General features: G+C 44.5%; 1 protein-coding gene across 1 annotated transcript in view; it reads right to left on the bottom strand.

The window, feature by feature from the left end:
- Nucleotides 1-4,220: 4,220 nt before the first annotated feature.
- PRCC (proline rich mitotic checkpoint control factor) overlaps nucleotides 4,221-17,818 on the bottom strand; it is a 37,870-nt gene continuing 24,272 nt past the window's right edge. Inside the window, exon 7 of the mRNA XM_028502674.2 lies at nucleotides 4,221-4,685. Coding sequence (XP_028358475.1) covers nucleotides 4,599-4,685 — 87 coding nt within the window. The 3' untranslated portion in view covers nucleotides 4,221-4,598. The remainder of the gene's footprint in view (nucleotides 4,686-17,818) is intronic.

Genomic DNA, 17,818 nt, shown 5'->3' with positions numbered 1-17,818 from the left:
AGATGGGGAGGGCAGGGAGCAGATGGTTTGCCGAAATCAGAGGCTGAAAGTGCAAGAGAGGTCTCAGATTAGACTCAGGATCTCACCCAGTGGCTGATTCCTTGTGGCAAGGGGAGGAGGCAGAAAAAGGAGTTTACACTACCTAGCAAGAGCTGGAAATCAGAAAGTCAGAAAGCAGGATGGACAGGTGCAGGGAGGAGGCAGAACTAACTGTATCATGATCTGCTTGGTGTTTCCGAAGGAGGGAAGCCTGCTAGAGCGGGGCAGAGTGGGACTCAGTGACTCCCTCTCTGGCTTCACACAGGAGGGGTGGACTCACTGAAGGGGCGCGAGAACCCAGATGATGGCATCACAAACCCTGGGTCCCTGCTGTGGCACTGGGCTAACTAGCTAGGTAACCTTTGGCAGGAAAACCTTTTCTCTGTGTCACTGTTCCCCACATTCCTTTGAAATGGAGGTGTAATGCCACCTTACTGCACGCAGGACTGCTGTACAGATCAGATGAGACCATCCAAATGAAGGGCTTGGCAGAGCAGGGCTGCTGGGGCTTAAAGGGACTTCAGACCCTTTGTGACTATTTGGTTCAACTAAATAGGAAACCGGTCTAGAGAGGGGAGGTGACAGGGAGTTGCCAGCAGTCAGACCCAGATCTTGCCATCCAGTCCAGGGCTCCTCCTCATACACAGGGCCCCTCTGCTAAGCAAGAGTAAGGTCCCCCATCCTCCCGAGAACTCCAGCTGCAGCCCCAGCCCTGAAGAACCAGGTGGTGGAGGCTCCCTTCCCCTCACCAAACAGGGGACCCCTAGCACCACCCTGCTTAACTTCACTCCCAAGCTAAGCCCTGGGGCTACGGTGAGACCTCAGAATGAAGGTAACTTGTACAGAAAAGTAGCTGCAGCCACTGTGCTGAGGGTGGGGGGTACGGGTGGGGCATTTCCTAGCTAACCCAATCCTCCCCTGGGCATTCCCTCCCTATCCCTGCTTCCTGCAGGCAGGGGATTCTCTGGCTCAGCCCTGAGACCTGAGAGGAGTCCCCCACCCCCAGGCCCAGGCCCCCTTCCGAGCCTGCAGTTCACTCAGTCGGTGCAGGGCCACACATTCCTTTCGATTCCAGCCCCTTCCGCACTGTGACTGACCCTGGTAACCGTTGTTTTTTTTCCTGATCCTGCCTCCCCTAAGCTGCCCCTTCACCCTGTCTGCTCCTTCAGCAGATGCAGCAGACCACCTCAGTAAGGTGGCCTATAACTCGGGCCCAGGGGCAGGGGGTAGAAAAGCAATGAACTCCATAACCTCAGCTATCCCAGTTCCACAGCACCTCACTGCCCATGACCCCACTCACCACTGAGGCCCCACTTTCAACTACCTCTACTGGCCTTAGCACACCTGACCCTACCTGAAAGCTGAGGGAAAGGGTAAAACAGGTTAGAAGTAGGTAGCACAGAGCTTCCCAAGGCCCCACGGAACTTCAAACGCCCCCTTAAGGGACTGCAGCTTCTTGGACAGCAAGCTCAGCACCCGGCTGGGACGAAGACCTGGCCAAGCCCCACCCCAGGGCTGGCCACTGTGGGGTTGGAGCTGAAAACCCTTGGGACAAGTTTGCCATCTCTGCAGTTTCTAAGTTGGATCCCCGTATACCTGAGCTTCCTAGGCTCCGCAGTGCTAATCAGTGCAGGGCTGCACTGGGGCTGTGCCCCAGCCCCTCCAAAATCTGCCAGGCCATATGGATGCATTTCCTACCAAGGCCTTCAACCCTTCTTCCCCCTTGGCTGTTGCTGCCTGCCAACCTTAGCCAAGTGCTATTTCTTTCTTTTTTTTTTTTTAGACAGAGGGGAAGGGAGAGAAAAAGTGGAAAAGAAACACCAATGTGTGGTTGCCTTTTGTGTGCCCCCTACTGGAGACCTGGCCTGCAACCCAAACTTGTGCCCTGACTGGGAATCGAACCAGAGACCCTTTGTTTTGCAGGCTGGTGCTCAATCCAGAACCACACCAGCAAGGGCCCAAGTGCCATTTCTTATTCCTTCTCTCTGCCTCATCCCTGTCTCTTTCTTATTTATTCACCAAAACTTGAGGCTACTACCTCCCAGATGAAGTCTACCAATTTTCTAACCTGTAAATATTTCTCTTGGTGACCAAGAGATTCCACCACCCCCCTAAATGGAGGTAAAACTATAAAGTGGCTTTTTGAAAAAAGTGGCTTAAGGTGGGTGAGGGGTGAAGGGGTTAAGCAAAGAAAAAAAAAAGACTCATGGACAGAGAACAGCAGTATGGTAACTGCCAGAGGGAAGGGGGTGGGGGAGGTAGAAGAGCATAAAGCGGGGATAGTGATGGAATAAAACTCGACTAGGGGTGGTGAACACACATCCAATATACAGATGATATATTATAGAATTGTAGACCTGAAACCTGTATAATTTTATTAACCAACATCACCCCCATAGGTTCAACTTAAAAAATACAAAACAGTGGTTTAAAATTACTTGCACAGAACAAAGGCAGTGGAAGGCAAGAGGAACCTTAAAGAAATCTGGCCTAAATGTCCATTCCCAGAAAACACTGGACTCTCCCTACCTACCATGTCCTGCCTCCCAGCACAAAGCCCTTCCTGCTACATCATGATGCAGCCCCTGGAAAGAGAGAGTTGAACAGCTGAGTCCCAGGAGTGTGCCTCCTCAGGAGAGTAGGGCTGCCCCGTAGCACGATGCACACGGGAAAGAGCATTGGACCCCTCAGGATCACAGAATGGCTGGCCCTGCTGAGCCGCCTCACCACCTAAGACACCCAGAGGGGCAATCTCAGCCCCTGTGCCTCTGTGGATGGTGGGAGTGGTGGGAGCTGATGCACCAATTTTGACTACAGCCTGAACGAATGTCCCTGAGGGAGGATGCAAGAGCCCTGTCTGGCTCCAACCCTGAAGTAGGTCAGATTTCAGATAAGTGGGTGGTTTTCCTGTAAGTGATGAAACCCTCCTCTGCACTTAATGACAAACAGACTCAACTTACCCTAGCCCTGCACAAGCAGCGTGGTGCGAGGCCACACTTCGGCCTCTTCTAGCCCCACGCCCCCACCGCACACTTAAAACTGCCCCTCGGGCCCTAACATTCCTGTCACCAGGACTGTCAAAAACTAACTCTTCCAGCCCTGGCGGGGTGTCTCAGTTCATTAGAGCACTGTCCTGTATACAAAATGGTTGCGGGTTCGATTTCCAGTCAGGGCTCATATCTAGGTAGTGGGTTCGACCCCCCAGTTGGGGCATGGTGCAAACAGGAGGAAACCGATTGATGTTTCTCTCTGACATCAGTGTTTCTCTCTCCCCCTTCCTCTCTCTAAAATCAATAAGCATATCCTTGGGTGAGGATTAAAAAACAAACTCACTCCTCTGTACATTCCTTCTTCTGAATCTGCAACTGGAGTCAAGCTCCTCCGTCCATCCGGTGCTCCTGTGACAGCACCCAAGGCCTTTCTTCTCGTTCCAGTTCCTTCAACACTTCCTTCCTCCAGGAAGCCACTCAGTGAAGCCCTGCAGGAGTCCCAGGACCCTCAGCAACACGTTTCAGGAAAATCTGTAGTTTTGTGACCAGTGCACACATCTCCCCTCCCTGCTTGAACGCTTCCCTGACCGAGAGGAACCAGGCCTTCTATCTCGTCGCTCCTGGGCATCGCAGTGCCGGGCCACTAACTCAAGTTCGCAGGCCCCACCACCTCCCTTCCCTAACCACCCACCCAAACCACCCTTTCCTCCCTAGCAAAAAGTTAGGGGTCCAGAAGCCTCCCAGGAGATTTGTCTAGCTGCTCCTGCCCCCCCCCGCCCTGCCCCCAACTCTATGCAGAGCTTCCAAACCAGTCCAGGCCAACGACAACCAATGTAAAGCTGAACGTCTTCAGGGCCAGGCATTTTACCACTTTCCCTCTTGCTGGACTGAACCTTATGTCTAACAACTCTTCCATGTCACACAAAGAACCTCCCGACTTCCCTCAATCTTCAAAGATACCTGAGATCAGCAGTATTTCCATTTGGGATCACAAGCTCCTGCCCCAACCCCGGTTTACATACAACTCCTGGGGTCTTCAATGGCCATGAACCCAGTTTAGATGGTGGGTAGAGAAAAAAAGGCAAAGGAGTCACCGAGGCAGCTCACAATGATTGGAGGGTGCTTTGCACAAGGTAAAAACTGAGACCCAGGGACAGGATAACAAATGAAAAAGGAGACCATACAAAAAAGTAGGAAAGGGGTCAGGGCAGGAAGCATCTGTCAGACTGAATGTTTTATTTCATCACACATCCCTGGTTTAAAAAAAAAAAGGTGGAGGGATTCAATATTTCATCACACCCAACAGGTAGCAAATTCCCATCCAAGAACTCAGTACCCCTTCTGAGGCATCACTTGAGTCTTTGCTAGCTCCAAGACAGAAAGGAGCTGAGTTTTCTAACTTTTGTAAGAAAACTCCCTATCAAATATGTTCATTCTCGCAGAGGCGAGGGCTGGGTCCTCAGGGAAAGAGATCCTGGGCTTGGAGCAGCTGGGGTCCCAGAGATGAAGCTGGGGGCCGGACCAGCTGAGCTGCAAGAGATCCTGGGATCTGCAGTCAGGTCCAGAGCCCTAGAACCCATACTTGGCTTGGGTCTGCCGGCGGCTGAGCTTGTTTTCCGACCAGGTGTTCTTCAGCTCCAGCTCCCGCTCCTTAGCCTATGGCAAAACAGAAGGGGCAGAGGAGAGTCAAACTGGAGTTTTGTGAGACAATGTTCTCATCTCTATGAGCTTCCCCATTTAAAATATTTCTCCCATCATAACAATTACGGGGAAATAGCAAATCCCTGGAAAGACATAATTTTCTCTTACTCAAGCATAAGAAGAGAAAGAAAAAGCAAAGAAAAATCATCTTTTGGGGAAGCTAACAGAGTTTAAGAAGAATAAAAACTCAAGAATCCTGGTCCTTCATCTGCTAGAATTAAAACTGAAATCCTCACCCTGGCCAAGTAGCTCAGTTAGTTAGAGCATTGGCCCTGTATGCTAAGGCTGTGGGTTCGATCTCTGGTCAGGGCACATACAAGAAACAAGCAATGAATGCATCAATAAGTGGAACAAGAAATGGATGTTTTTCTCTCTGTTAAGTCAATAATTTTTTAAATTTAAATAAATAAATAAAACTGAAATCTTCAAGTGGGGAAAAATAGACAAATAAGAACTAGAATTTGAATACCTGACCAGCCAATGGGAAAGAACAGGCTGAAAGACTTGGACAGGTCTAAACAGGACAATATCTTAGTCTAGAGATGCAGCTTTGTTATAGTGTTGAATACAGTGTATACGGAACCCTAAACATTCACGGCGCTTTAAAGTACAATGAAGCTGTGAGAAAGACTGGACAGTACTAGAATCACCATTACCCCCTTCTGATCCCCTTCTGATCTCCGCCTGCTGGCTCTATAATGCATTCTGGGAATGTACAAACACCATCCTAGAACACGGGCTCCTCAACCTTACCCTACAAAGTTATAAGATGCCTGCTCACTTCCCATGGAATAAGGGGGGGGGTGCGGCTAACAGTCTGGGTTTAAAAACAGACTCTATCCTCAAATCTGTATCCTGCAAGTAACAAGACAGGGTAAGGCTGCAAGTGAGTTCTTGCAACGGGAGGTGGAACTATGACGACAGAAGTCTGATCTGCCACTGAAATCATCAAGCAGCAGGGACACGCCCCAGACCAAGGGCCAGGAAAGACTTTATTCCCGTCTATATCTCTGACAGCATTTCATATAGTAATAAGCCTCAAACAAAGGGTTAATATTTAATGATTAAATGAGTATTTGAAAGCTGCCAGGTCCTATCAAATAAATACCAAGATACACTCTAATTCCCAAAGATATTTTTTTACTGTGATTCTCAATTATCTGTGTTGATGTTTCCTGTCATGGAGGTGGAGAATACAAAAACAACCTCCTCAATTAGTGAACCAACATTTTCCTTTAAATAGTTTTTTTTAATTCTTAAAGCTGCTATTTGAAAGAACTCTGTGATAGGTGACTTCCAGTCAAGACGGCAGAGCAGGTAAGCACTGTGCTCACCTCCTCCCACAACCACTAAATCACAGAACAATCAGTGTGGACAGCCACCTGAAGACTAGCTGAACAGAAGCCCTAGAACTGAAAACAAGAGAAAAAGCCCTGTTGACAGTAATAGGAGGGGTAGAGACGCAATATCGGCTGGTCCCACATGCACTGTGGCAGCTGAGAATCAAGGACATCTCAGCTACAGAGGGACCCTGTGAGCAACACGGGGTCCCAGCCCCACACCTCGTTCCCCAGCCAGGAGGAGCTCCAGTGCTGGGAAGAAGAGCCCACACAACATAGCCGTGAATATCAGCAGAATTCTGTCCATCCAGGTGGGAGGGAAGCTGCTGGAAAACCAGGTATCCTCTTAAAGGTCCCACACACAGATTCATTCACTTGTAGGCACTTACCCTGGGTTCTTCTAGCAAAGGGAACAGTGGCTGGGGAGGACAGGGAGGGTGACAGACACACACAGGGGAAAACTGAGTTGCATGGCTTCAGGATGAAGGCTGGAGGGACACCTGCCATTGTCCCTGTGTTGACCCCTCCTACCACACAGCCAGGAGGTAGGCACTATTTTTCCTGTGTTAAGCCCTCCCCACACATGGCCAAATCTGAATCTGTAATAGCCTGGGGAACACCATTCACCCACCCTGACTCCCTGAGATCCTGCCCCCACCCAACCTAAGCACCACCAGAGACTCAACAGCAGGTAGCCAGCCTCGGCCTGTGGCCTACACTGAAGTTTTTCTTTAAAATTCTCATAGGTCCACAGGCGCCGGGCAGGGGGCAGCTGGCCTCTGTGTGCCCTGTGCCTTTTGCTGAGTGACCATAGCCTTGGCCCTGCTGCCAAATCTGAATCTGCATTAACCTGGTGAACACCATTCACTCCACTCTGGTGACTCCCTGAGACTCCACCTCACACAAGTCAGGAACCAACCTGAGCTTTTTCAGTAGCTGAGCCTTATGAGCAGCTGGCAGGTGGAGGCAGGCCTTGGGGTACCAGGTACCTCCTGCTGAGTAACCTCAGGCCCAGTACTGGTAGAAACTGGCCTTAGTTCAGAGAGTGACTTCTCCTACATGCCTCCAAGCCCAGCACAGGCAGCTAAAACCACAGATCACTTTGTAGCTCCTACCACATATACCTGCGCCAGTCATAGGCAGCAGCTGACCTTGACCTGCACGAGAGCACCTCCCAAAGGCCCCCACGAAACAAACACATCTGGTAGCCAGCTTCACACCACAAAAGAGCACCACCCCAATAGCTCCATAAGCAGCACACCCACAGAGTGGTCTTGGCAGGCACCAGAGTCCACTGGGTTGAATCCCACTTTCTGGGGTAAACCTCCGCACAGCAGTTTGTAGGCTCTGCTTGTGGCCAACACAGCCAGTCAACTTGAGGGTCAACCCCACCCATTGATGTGCTAACAGCAGTCAAGGCTCAACTACAAGAAGGGTACACTCAGCCCACACAAGGGATGCTCCTGAAACACCCTGCTCTGGTGATCTGGGACCCCACAGGTCACTTACTATGCAAAGCCACCCTGCCAAGCCTGGGAAATGTAGCAAATCTACCTAATACACAGGACCAAACACAGGAAGGCATCAAAAATGAGGAAACCAAGAAACACGTCCCAAATGAAAAGACATGAGAAAACTCCAGAAAAAGAACTAAATGAAATAGAAGCAAACAATCTACCAGAGTTCAAAACACTTGTTTAAGGAGGCTCAAAGAATATAGTGAAAACTTCAACAAAGACACAATAAGCATAAAAAAGGACACAGAAATCATAAAAAAGAACGAAATAAAGAATCTAATAACCAAAATGAAGAATACACTAGATGGAATCAACAGCAGATTAGACAAAGCAGAGGATCAAATCAGCAATTTGGAAGACAAGGTAGCAGAAAACACCCAATCAGAAGCAAAAAATTAAAAAAAAAGAAAGATTTTAAAAAAGTAAAAGAACACTTTAAGGGACCTCTGGAAACATGAAAGGTAACAACATCTGCATCATAGGCATACCAGAAAGAGAAGAGAGAAAACAAAGGATTGAAAACCTATTTGAAGAAATAATGACTGCAAACATCTCAAACCTGATGAAGGAAGTAAGATACACAAGTCCAGGAAGCACAGAGCCCCAAACAAAGTGAACAAGACATATCATAATTAAAATGCCAGCCCTTGCTAGTATAGCTCAGTGGATTGAGTGCTGGCCTGCAAACCGAAGGGCAGCCAGTTCGATTCCCAGTTAGGGCACATACCTGGGTTGCAGGCAAGGTCCCCAGTAGGTAGCGTTCAAGAGGCAACCACATACTGATGTTTCTCTCCCTTTCTCTGTCCCTTCCCCTCTCTCTAAAAATAAACAAATAGGCCCTGGCTGGCGCAGCTCAGTGGATTGAGCGCGGGCTGCAAACCAAAGTGTCGCAGGTTTGATTCCCAGTCAGGGCACATGCCTGGGTTGCAGGCCACAGCCCCCAGCAACCACACATTGATGTTTCTCTCTCTTTCTCTCTCTCTCTCTCTCTCCCTCCCTCCCTTCCCTCTCTAAAGATAATTAAATAAAATCTTAAAAAAAAATAAAAATAAACAAATAAAATCTAAACAAATTAAAAAAGCCAAAGGTTAAAACAAAAAGAAAATCTGAAGAGCAGAAAGAGAATAGCAGTTAGTTACCTATAAGGGGACTCCCATAAGACTGTCAGCTGATTTCTTTTTTCTTTTTAAGATTTTATTTATTTATTTTTAGAGAGAGGGGAAAGGAGGGAGAAAGAGAGGGAGAGAAACATCAATGTGTGGTTGCCTCTCACGCAGCCCCTACTGGGGACCTGACCCACAACCCACGCATGTACCCTGACTGGGAATCAAACTGGCAACCCTTTGATTCGCAGGCCGGTGCTCAATCCACTCAGCCATACCACCCAGGGCTCAGCTGATTTCTCAACAGAAACTTTGCATGCCAGAAAATACTAGCATGAAATATTCAAAGTGATAAAAAGCAAAGACCTACAACTAAGGTTAGTCTACCCAGAAAGGATACTATTTAAAAGTGAGGAAGAGATAAAGACCTTACCAGACAAGAAAAAGCTAAAGGACTTCATCACCACCAAATCAGTATTACAAGAAACGTTAAGGGGCCCAGGCCAAGTGGCTCAGTTGGTTGGAGCATCATCCCACACACCAAAAGGTTGTGGGTTCAATCCCTGATCGGGGTACATACCTACATTACAGGTTCAATCCCCTGTTGGGGTGCAAACAAGAGGCAACCAGTCAATGTTTTTTTTCTCACATTGATGTTTCTCCCTCTCTCTTTCCATCCCTCTCTCTCTAAGAATCAATAAAAGATATCTGGGTAAGGATTTAAAAAACAAAAATGTTAAAGGGGACTTCTTTAAGAAGACGGAAAAAAATATGAATTATAAAATGGCAATAACTCCATACCTATCAATAATCACTTTAAATGTAAATGGATTGAATGTTCCAATCAAAAGACAAAGGGTAGCTAAATCAGTAAGAAATAGGACCCATACATATGTCTACAAGAGACACACATCAGATCTAAAGATACAGACTAACAGTAAAGGGATGCAAAAACAAATTTCATGCACACAGAAATGAAAAAGCTGGGGTAGCAATACTTATATTTGACAAGATAGGCTTTAAAACAAAGGCTGTAACAAAAGACCAAAAGGGCACTTCATAATGATAAAGGAATCAATCCAAGAAGATATAATCCTTATACACATTTATGAACACAACACAGGAGTACCAAAATATATAAAGCAAATACTGACAGACATAAAGGGAGATATTGGCCCTGACTGGTGTGGCTCAGTGGATTGAGCACCAGCCTATGCACCAAAAGGCTGTCAGTTCAATTCCCAGTCAGGGCATATGCCTGGGTTGTGAGCCATGTCTCCAGCTGGGGGCGTGCAAGAGGCAACCACACATCGATGTTTTTCTCCCTCTCTTTCTCCTTTTCTTCCCCCGTCTCTAAAAACAAAAAGTCTTAAAAAAAAAAAGAGGAGAGATTGACTGTAATACAGTCACAGTAGTGGACCTTAAGACACCATTGACATCACTGGACAGATCTTCCACACAGAAAATCAACAAAGAAACAATAGCCCTTAAATGACACATTACACAAGATGGATGTAATTGACATTTTTAGAGCATTTCATCCCAAAGCAGCAGAATATCCAGTCTTTTCAAGTGCACATAGAACATTTTCCAGGATAAACCACATCAGGTCACAAAACAAGTCCCACGTGGTATAAAACTAGAAATAACTACAAGATAAAAACTGAGAAACACACAAACACATGAAGGCTAAATTACGTGCTATTAAACAATGAATGGATTAACAATGAGATCAAGAAAGAAATCGGCCCTGACTGGTGTAGCTGAGTGGGTTGGGTGTTGTTCCGAAAACTGAAAGGTTGCCAGTTCAATTCCTGGTCAGGGCACATGTCTGAGCTGAGGGCCAGGTAGAGGCTAGAGACATGTGAGAGGCAACGGATCGAGAGGCAACGGATCGAGAGGCAACGTATCTCTCTTGCACTGATGTTTCTCTCCCTCTCTGCCTCCCTTCCCCTCTTGAAAAATAAATAATCTTTTTTAAAAAAATCATAAGATACCTTGAATCAAATGAAAATGAAAACACAATGATCCAAATCCAATGAGACACACAGAGAAAGCAGTCCTAAGAGGGAAATTCATAGCAATACAAGCCAAGCTCAAGAAAGGAGAGATATCGCAAATAAACAATGCGACCTTCTACCTAAAGGAAATAGAAAGAAATCCAGAAACAAAGCCCAAGGTGAGTAGAAGGAAGGATCAAAGCAGAGTCCTGACCAGTGACCCCTCATCCTATGAAGTAAGGGGTCACTGGTTTGATTCCCAGTCAGGGCACTTGACTGGGTTGTGGGCTCCATCCATGGTCCAGGCACATGCAGGGGGCAGCCAATCAATGTTTCTCTCACATCAATGTTTTTCATCCTCTCTTTCTCTCTCCCTTCCCCTTTCTCTAAAAGAATAAAAAAAAAAAAAAAATCTGGGCGGGGGGGCAATCACAGTAGAAATAAACAAAAGAGAGTTTAAAAAAATACAAAAAAAATCAATGAAACTAAGAGTTGGTTCTTTGAAAAAATAAACAAAACTGATAAACCTTTAACTAGACTCATCAAGAAAAAGGGAGAGAGGACCCCAATAAATAAAATCAGGAATGAAAAAGAAGTGACAATTGACACCACAGAAATAAAGGATTATAAGAAACTACTACAAACAATTAATTACAAGTCAATAAGCAGGACAATCAGAAGAAATGGATAAATTCCTACAAGCATACAATCTTCTAAGACTGAATCAAGAAGAAAAGAAAATCTGAACAGTCTGAGTACTACTAACAAAATCAAATCAATAACCCCAAAACTCCCAACAAAAACAAAAGTCCTGGACCAGATGGCTTTACAGGTAAATTTTACCAAACATTCAAAGAAGATTTACAACTTTGGATCAAGATGGAGGTGTAGGCAGACACACTTCACCTCCTTGCACAACCACAAAAAGAAATTACAACTAGGGGACTTCCAGCAAGATGAAGGACTAGGTGGACGCACTGTACCTCCTCGCACAACCAAGAATAGAACAACCATAATTTATGGACAGCATAACACTCAGAACTGACAGAGGATTTATCTGAATGGAAGTCGGACAGCCAAGAAGTTGAAGTAGACCCGTGCATCCAGACTGGTAGGAGACGAGGATCCGGGTGGGCGCGGGGCTGGCGCGGGTCGGCAGCGCGTGGAGGTCAGGGAAAATTTGGCACGAAATCAGCGCGACAGCCATCGGGGTGCAGGAACGCAGCGGTGATCCCTAAGTATGCAAGCTGCGGCTGGCAGACCCAGTGGGGCAGCGATTGTGGACCAGGGCAGAGCTCGCAGCCCAGGAGCCCAGAGAAGGGTCTAAGCCCAGGAGAATGGACTACTGGAACTACCACCATTGCTCCCTCCCGTCCCCACCCCCACATATAATGTCACAATCTAGCGACTGGGGTGCCCAGTCCTGGTGAACACCTAAGGCTCCGCCCCCCACCGTAACAAGAGCGACCAGACCGGAAAAAAAAAAAAAAAAAAAAAACAAGGAGAGACAGGGAAAGACATAAGACATGTTTCCAACAGAACAGATCAGTCCCCCAGGACTCATCCTTTTGAGCGACCAAGAAATAGCCAATCTATCAGATGCACAGTTCAAAACAATGGTGATCAGAAAGCTCACGGAATTGGTGGACTTTGGGCGCAATTTAGATGAAAGGATGCAGGTTACCATAAAAGAGATGCAGGAAGATACGCGGAGGAGAGCCAAAAGTGAAAGGAAGGAATCTGAGTCTCAAAACAATACAGTGGACCAGAAGGAAGATAGAATCAACCAAGCAGGAAAGCATGATGAAATAAGAATTCAAAAAATCGAGGAAAAGCTTAAGAGCATCCAGGACACCTTTAAACATTCCAACATCTGAATTATAGGGGTACCAGAAGGGGAGGAGCAACAAGTGGAAAAGTTATTTGAACAAATAATAAAGGAGAACTTCCCCAATCTGGCAAAGGGAACACTCTTCCAAGAAATCCAAGAAGCTCAGAGAGCCCCAAAGAAGTTGGACCCAAGGAGGAACACACCAAGGCACATCATAATTACATTAGCCAAGGTAAAAACGAAGGAGAGAATCCTAGAAGCAGCAAGAGATAAGGGGACAGTAACCTACAAAGGAGTTCCCATCAGACTGTCAGCTGATTTCTCCAAAGAGACCTTACAGGCAAGAAGGGGCTGGAAAGAAATATTCCAAGTCATGAAAGACATGGACCTACATCCCAGATTGCTCTATCCAGCAAAGCTCTCATTTAGAATGGAAGGGCAGATAAAGTGCTTTTCAGATAAGGTCAAATTAAAGGAGTTCATCATCACCAAGCCCTTATTTTATGAAATGCTAAAGGGACTTATCTAAGAAAAGAAGATAAAGAAAAGACATGTATAGTAAAAGGACAGCAAACTCACAATTATTAACAACCACACCTAAAGCAAAACCCAAAGAAAGTAAGTAAACAACTAGAACAGGAACAGAACCACAGAAATGGAGGGCACATGGAGGGCTAGCAGCAGGGGGGTGGGAGGAAGAAAGAGGGGGAAAAGGTATAGAGAATAAGTAGCATAGAATGTAGGTTGAAAATAGATAGGGGGAGGGCAAGAATAGTATGGGAAATGTAGAAGCCAAAGAATTCATAAGTATGACATATGGACATGAACTAAAGCTGGGGGGAATGTGGGTGGGAGAGGGAATACAGGGTGGAGGGGAGAGAAGGGGGGAAATGGGACAACTGTAATAGCATAATCAATAAAATATATTTAAAAAAGAAAAAAAAGAAATTACAACTACATCTTAAAACAAGTAACACCCAGAAGGGTCAAAAAAAATGAATTGTATGGAAGTCTGACAACCAAGGATTTAAAGAAGCCACATTCATCTGAGACTCAGAGACACGGTGTGGCGTGGAAAGCAGCAGCAGAATGGGTATGCAGGGTCCCACATTCTCAGTGGATAAAAATCGAGAGGGATACCTTGGGAGTGAGTGACCCCCCCAGCCCCAGGCCACCACGCACAGCCCAGGGTTCCAGCACTAGGAAGATAAATCCCCATAACTTCTGGCTGTAAATCCAGTGGAGGTTGGGGTGGCAGAAGAAACTGCCAGATTTTCAGAACACTTTGCTTAAAAGGCCCGCATGGTCTTAAAACGTATGCAAATCCACCCATTCTGAGATTCAACACCAGAGCAACAGCCAGAAGGGCACCAGTCGCATATTTGGAGTGGGTGAAGTGACTGGAAACAAGGCAAGTGCCAGGCATACCCCCAGAAGCCAGGAAGGGCACAGTTCCCTCTCTGAACCCTCCCCCCACACAGAGCCACAAAGCAGTGAAGAGAGTTGCCCCTCCCTGATGATTACCTAAGGCTCTACACCACAAAATTTATAGGTGCCTTTTACAGGGGTCAAAGCAGCTCCACCTAATACACAGAAACAAACACAGGGAGGTTGCCAAATTGAGGAGACAAAGAAATATGACCCACATGAAAGAACAGAACAAAACCCCAGAAAAAGAACTAAACAAAACAGAGATAGCCAACCTATCAGATGCAGAGTTCAAAACACTGGTAATTAGGATGCTCTAAGGACTCGCTGAGTATAGCAACAATGTAAAGGAAAAAATGAAGGTTACATTAAGTGAAATAAAGAAAAATCTAGGGAAACAACAGTGAAGGGAAGGAAACTGGGATTCAAATCCACGATTTGGAACATAAGGAAGAAACAAACATTCAACCAAAACAAAGAAGAAACAAGAATTTAAAAAAACAAGGAGAGAATAAGAAGACTCTGAGACATCTCCAAACACACCAACATTCAAATCACAGAGATGTCAGATGAAGAGGAAGAGCAAGAAACTGAAAATTTAATTTGAAAAAATAATGAAAGAAAACGTCCCTGATTTGGTGAAGAAAATACACAGAGTCCCAAACAAGTTGGACCCAAAGAGGACAACACCAAGCCACATCATAATTAAAATGCCAAAGGTTAAACATAAAGAGAGAATCTTAAAAGCAAGAGAAAAGCAGAGAAGTTAACTACAAAGGAGTTCCCATAAGACTACTAGTTGATTTCTCAAAAGAAACCTTGCAGGCAAGAAGGGACTGGCAAGAAGTATTCAAAGTGATGAAAAGCAAGGACCTACAACCTAGATTACTCTATCCAGCAAAGTTATCATTTGGAATGGAAGGACAGATAAACTGCTTCCCATACAAGGTAAAGCTAAAGGAGTTCATCATCACTGAGTCATTATTACATGAAATGTTAAAATGACTTATTTAAGAAAAAGAAGGTGATCAAAACTATGAATATTAGCCCTGGCTGGTGTAGCTCAGTGGATTGAGCACAGGCCTGTAAACCAAAGGGTTGCCAGTTCAATTCCCAGTCAGGGAACATGCCTGGGGTGCAGGCCAGTTCCCCGGTGGCGGTCGAGCAAGTGGCAATCCCACACTGATGTTTCTCTCCCTCTCTTACTCCCTTCCCCTCTCTCTAAAAATAAATCTTTTAAAAAATAAAAATATATTATTAGAAAACTATGAATATTAAAAGGGCAACAAATTTACAACTATCAACAAGTGAGTGTAAAAAAAATAAAAAATAAAAAAAATAAAAATGCCCTGGTTGGTGTGGTTCAGTGGATTGAGCACTGGCCTGTGAACCAAAGGATCGCCGGTTTGATTCCCAATCAGGGCACATGCCGGGGCTGCAGGCCAAGTCCTCAGTTGGGGGCGTATGAGAAGCAACCACACATTGATGTTTCTCTCCCTCCCTTCCTCTCTAGAAATAAATAAATAAAATCTTTAAAAATAAATAAAAAATAAATTAAAAAACAAACAAACTAAAACAGGAACAGAATCGCAGCCACAGAGATCATTGGAGGGTTATCAGTGAGATGGGAAAAGGGGAAGAATGGGGGAAAAGTGCAGGGATTAAAAAGCATAATTGGTAGGTACAAAATAGACAGGGGGATATTAAGAATAGTATAAGAAATGGAGAATCCAAAGAACTCATATGCAAAATCCATGGAAATGAACTAAGGTGGGGGAGGATTGCTGGAGGGCAGGGGGTACCAGGTGGAGGAGAAAGAAGAGGAGGAGAAGTAGAAAAAGTAACACCTATCCTTCTCAAACTACTCCAAAATATCCAAGAGAAGGAAAGGTTCCCAAACTCATTTTATGAGAAGAGCATTACCCTGATTCCTAGACTATAAAAAGACACTGCAAAGAAATAAAATCATAGGCCAATAGCACTGATAAACATAGACACAAAAATCTTCAACAAGCCCTGGCTGGTGTTGGCTCAGTTGGTTGAGTGCAGATCGCCGGTTTGATTCCCAGTCAGGACACATGCCTGGGTTGTGGGCCAGGTACCCAATAGGGGGCGCATAAGAAGCAACCACACACTGATGTTTCTCTCCCTCTCTTTTTCTCTCCCTTCCCCTCTTTCTAAAAATAAATGAAATCTAAAAAAATAAAAAATAAAATAAAAATCTTCAACAAAATACTAGCAAACCAAACCCAGCAATACATTAAAAAGATAATACACCATAATCAAGTGGGATTTATTCCTGGGATGCAGGGTTCGTTCAGTATCTGCATATCAATGAACATGATAAACGACACAAACAAAATGAAGGATAAAAATCACATCATCATATCAGTAAATGCAAAAATATCATTTGCCAAAGTCCAGAATCCATTTATGATAAAAACTCTCAGCAAAGTGGTAACAGAAGGAACATACCTCAACATAATAAAGGCCATATATTGAAAAACCTACAGCTAACATCATACGCAAGAGGGAAAAGCTAAAAGCATTCCCCTTAAGATCAGGAACAAAACGAGAATGTCCACCTTCACCACTTTTTTTCAACATAATATTGGAAGTCCTAGCCACAGCAATCAGATAAAGGAGAGAGAGAAAGAAAGAAGGAAAGAGAGAGAGTGAGGGAGGAAGGGACAGCATCCAAATTGGAAAGGAAGAAGTAAAACTGTCATTATTTGTAGATGACAAGATATTATATAGAGAGAACCATAAAGACTCCACCAAAATCTATTAGAACTGATCAATGAATTCAGTAAAGTAGCAGAATACAAAGTTAATAGTCAAAAATCAGTTGTATTTTTATACACCAATTACAAACTATTGAAAGAGAAATTAAGAAAACAATCCTATTAATAATTGCATCCAAAACAAAAAACAAAAACCCCACCTAGGAATGAATTTAACCAAGGAGGTAAAAGATTTGTACTCAAAAAATTAAAGCCAGAAAGACACTGAAGAAGATACAAATAAATGAAAGCATATACTGTGCTCATGAATAGGAAGAATTAACATCATTAAAATGCCCACACTACCCAGAGCAATCTATAGATTCAATGCAATCGCTATCAAAAGAGCAGTAAGTTGAAGGTATCACACTACCTGATATCTAACTACACAACAAGGCTATAATAATCCAAACAGCATAGTAGTGGCATAAAAACAGACATAAATTAATGGAACAGAATAGAGAGTCCAGAAATAAATCCACACCTATGTGGTCAATGAATCTATACAAAGGAGGCAAGAATACACAATAGGGTAAAACAATCTATTCAATAAATGACATCAGGAAAACTGAAGATATAAATGCAAAAAAATGAAAGTAGACCACCTTCTTATACCATATACAAGAATAAACTCAAAATGAATTAAAGACTTAAACGTAAGACCCAAAACAATAAAACTAGATGAAAATATAGATTGTAAACTCTCTGACATTGCCCTTAGTGATATTTTTTCAGATACATCTCCTCAGGCAAGGGAAACAAACAAACAAAAAATAAACAAATGAGACTAGATCAAACTAAAAAGTTTTTACACAGCAAAGGACACCAATAAAATGCAAACACAACCTACCAATTGGGAGAAGATATTCATTCGCCAATGATACATCCAATTAGGGGTTAATATCCAAAATTTATAAAGAGTTCATACAACTTAACACTAAAATAACAAACAATCCAATTAAAAAATGGGCAGAGGACTTAAATAGACATTTTTCCAAAGAGGACATACAGACAGCCAACAGACATATGAAAAGATGCTCAATGTCACTAATTACCAGAAAAATGCAATTTAAAACCACAACGAGC

Source organism: Phyllostomus discolor, chromosome 14, assembly GCF_004126475.2.
Source record: "Phyllostomus discolor isolate MPI-MPIP mPhyDis1 chromosome 14, mPhyDis1.pri.v3, whole genome shotgun sequence".
Lineage (NCBI taxonomy): Eukaryota > Metazoa > Chordata > Mammalia > Chiroptera > Phyllostomidae > Phyllostomus > Phyllostomus discolor.
Note: the sequence above shows the minus strand (reverse complement) of the source record. Positions and strands in the feature narration are given on the sequence as shown.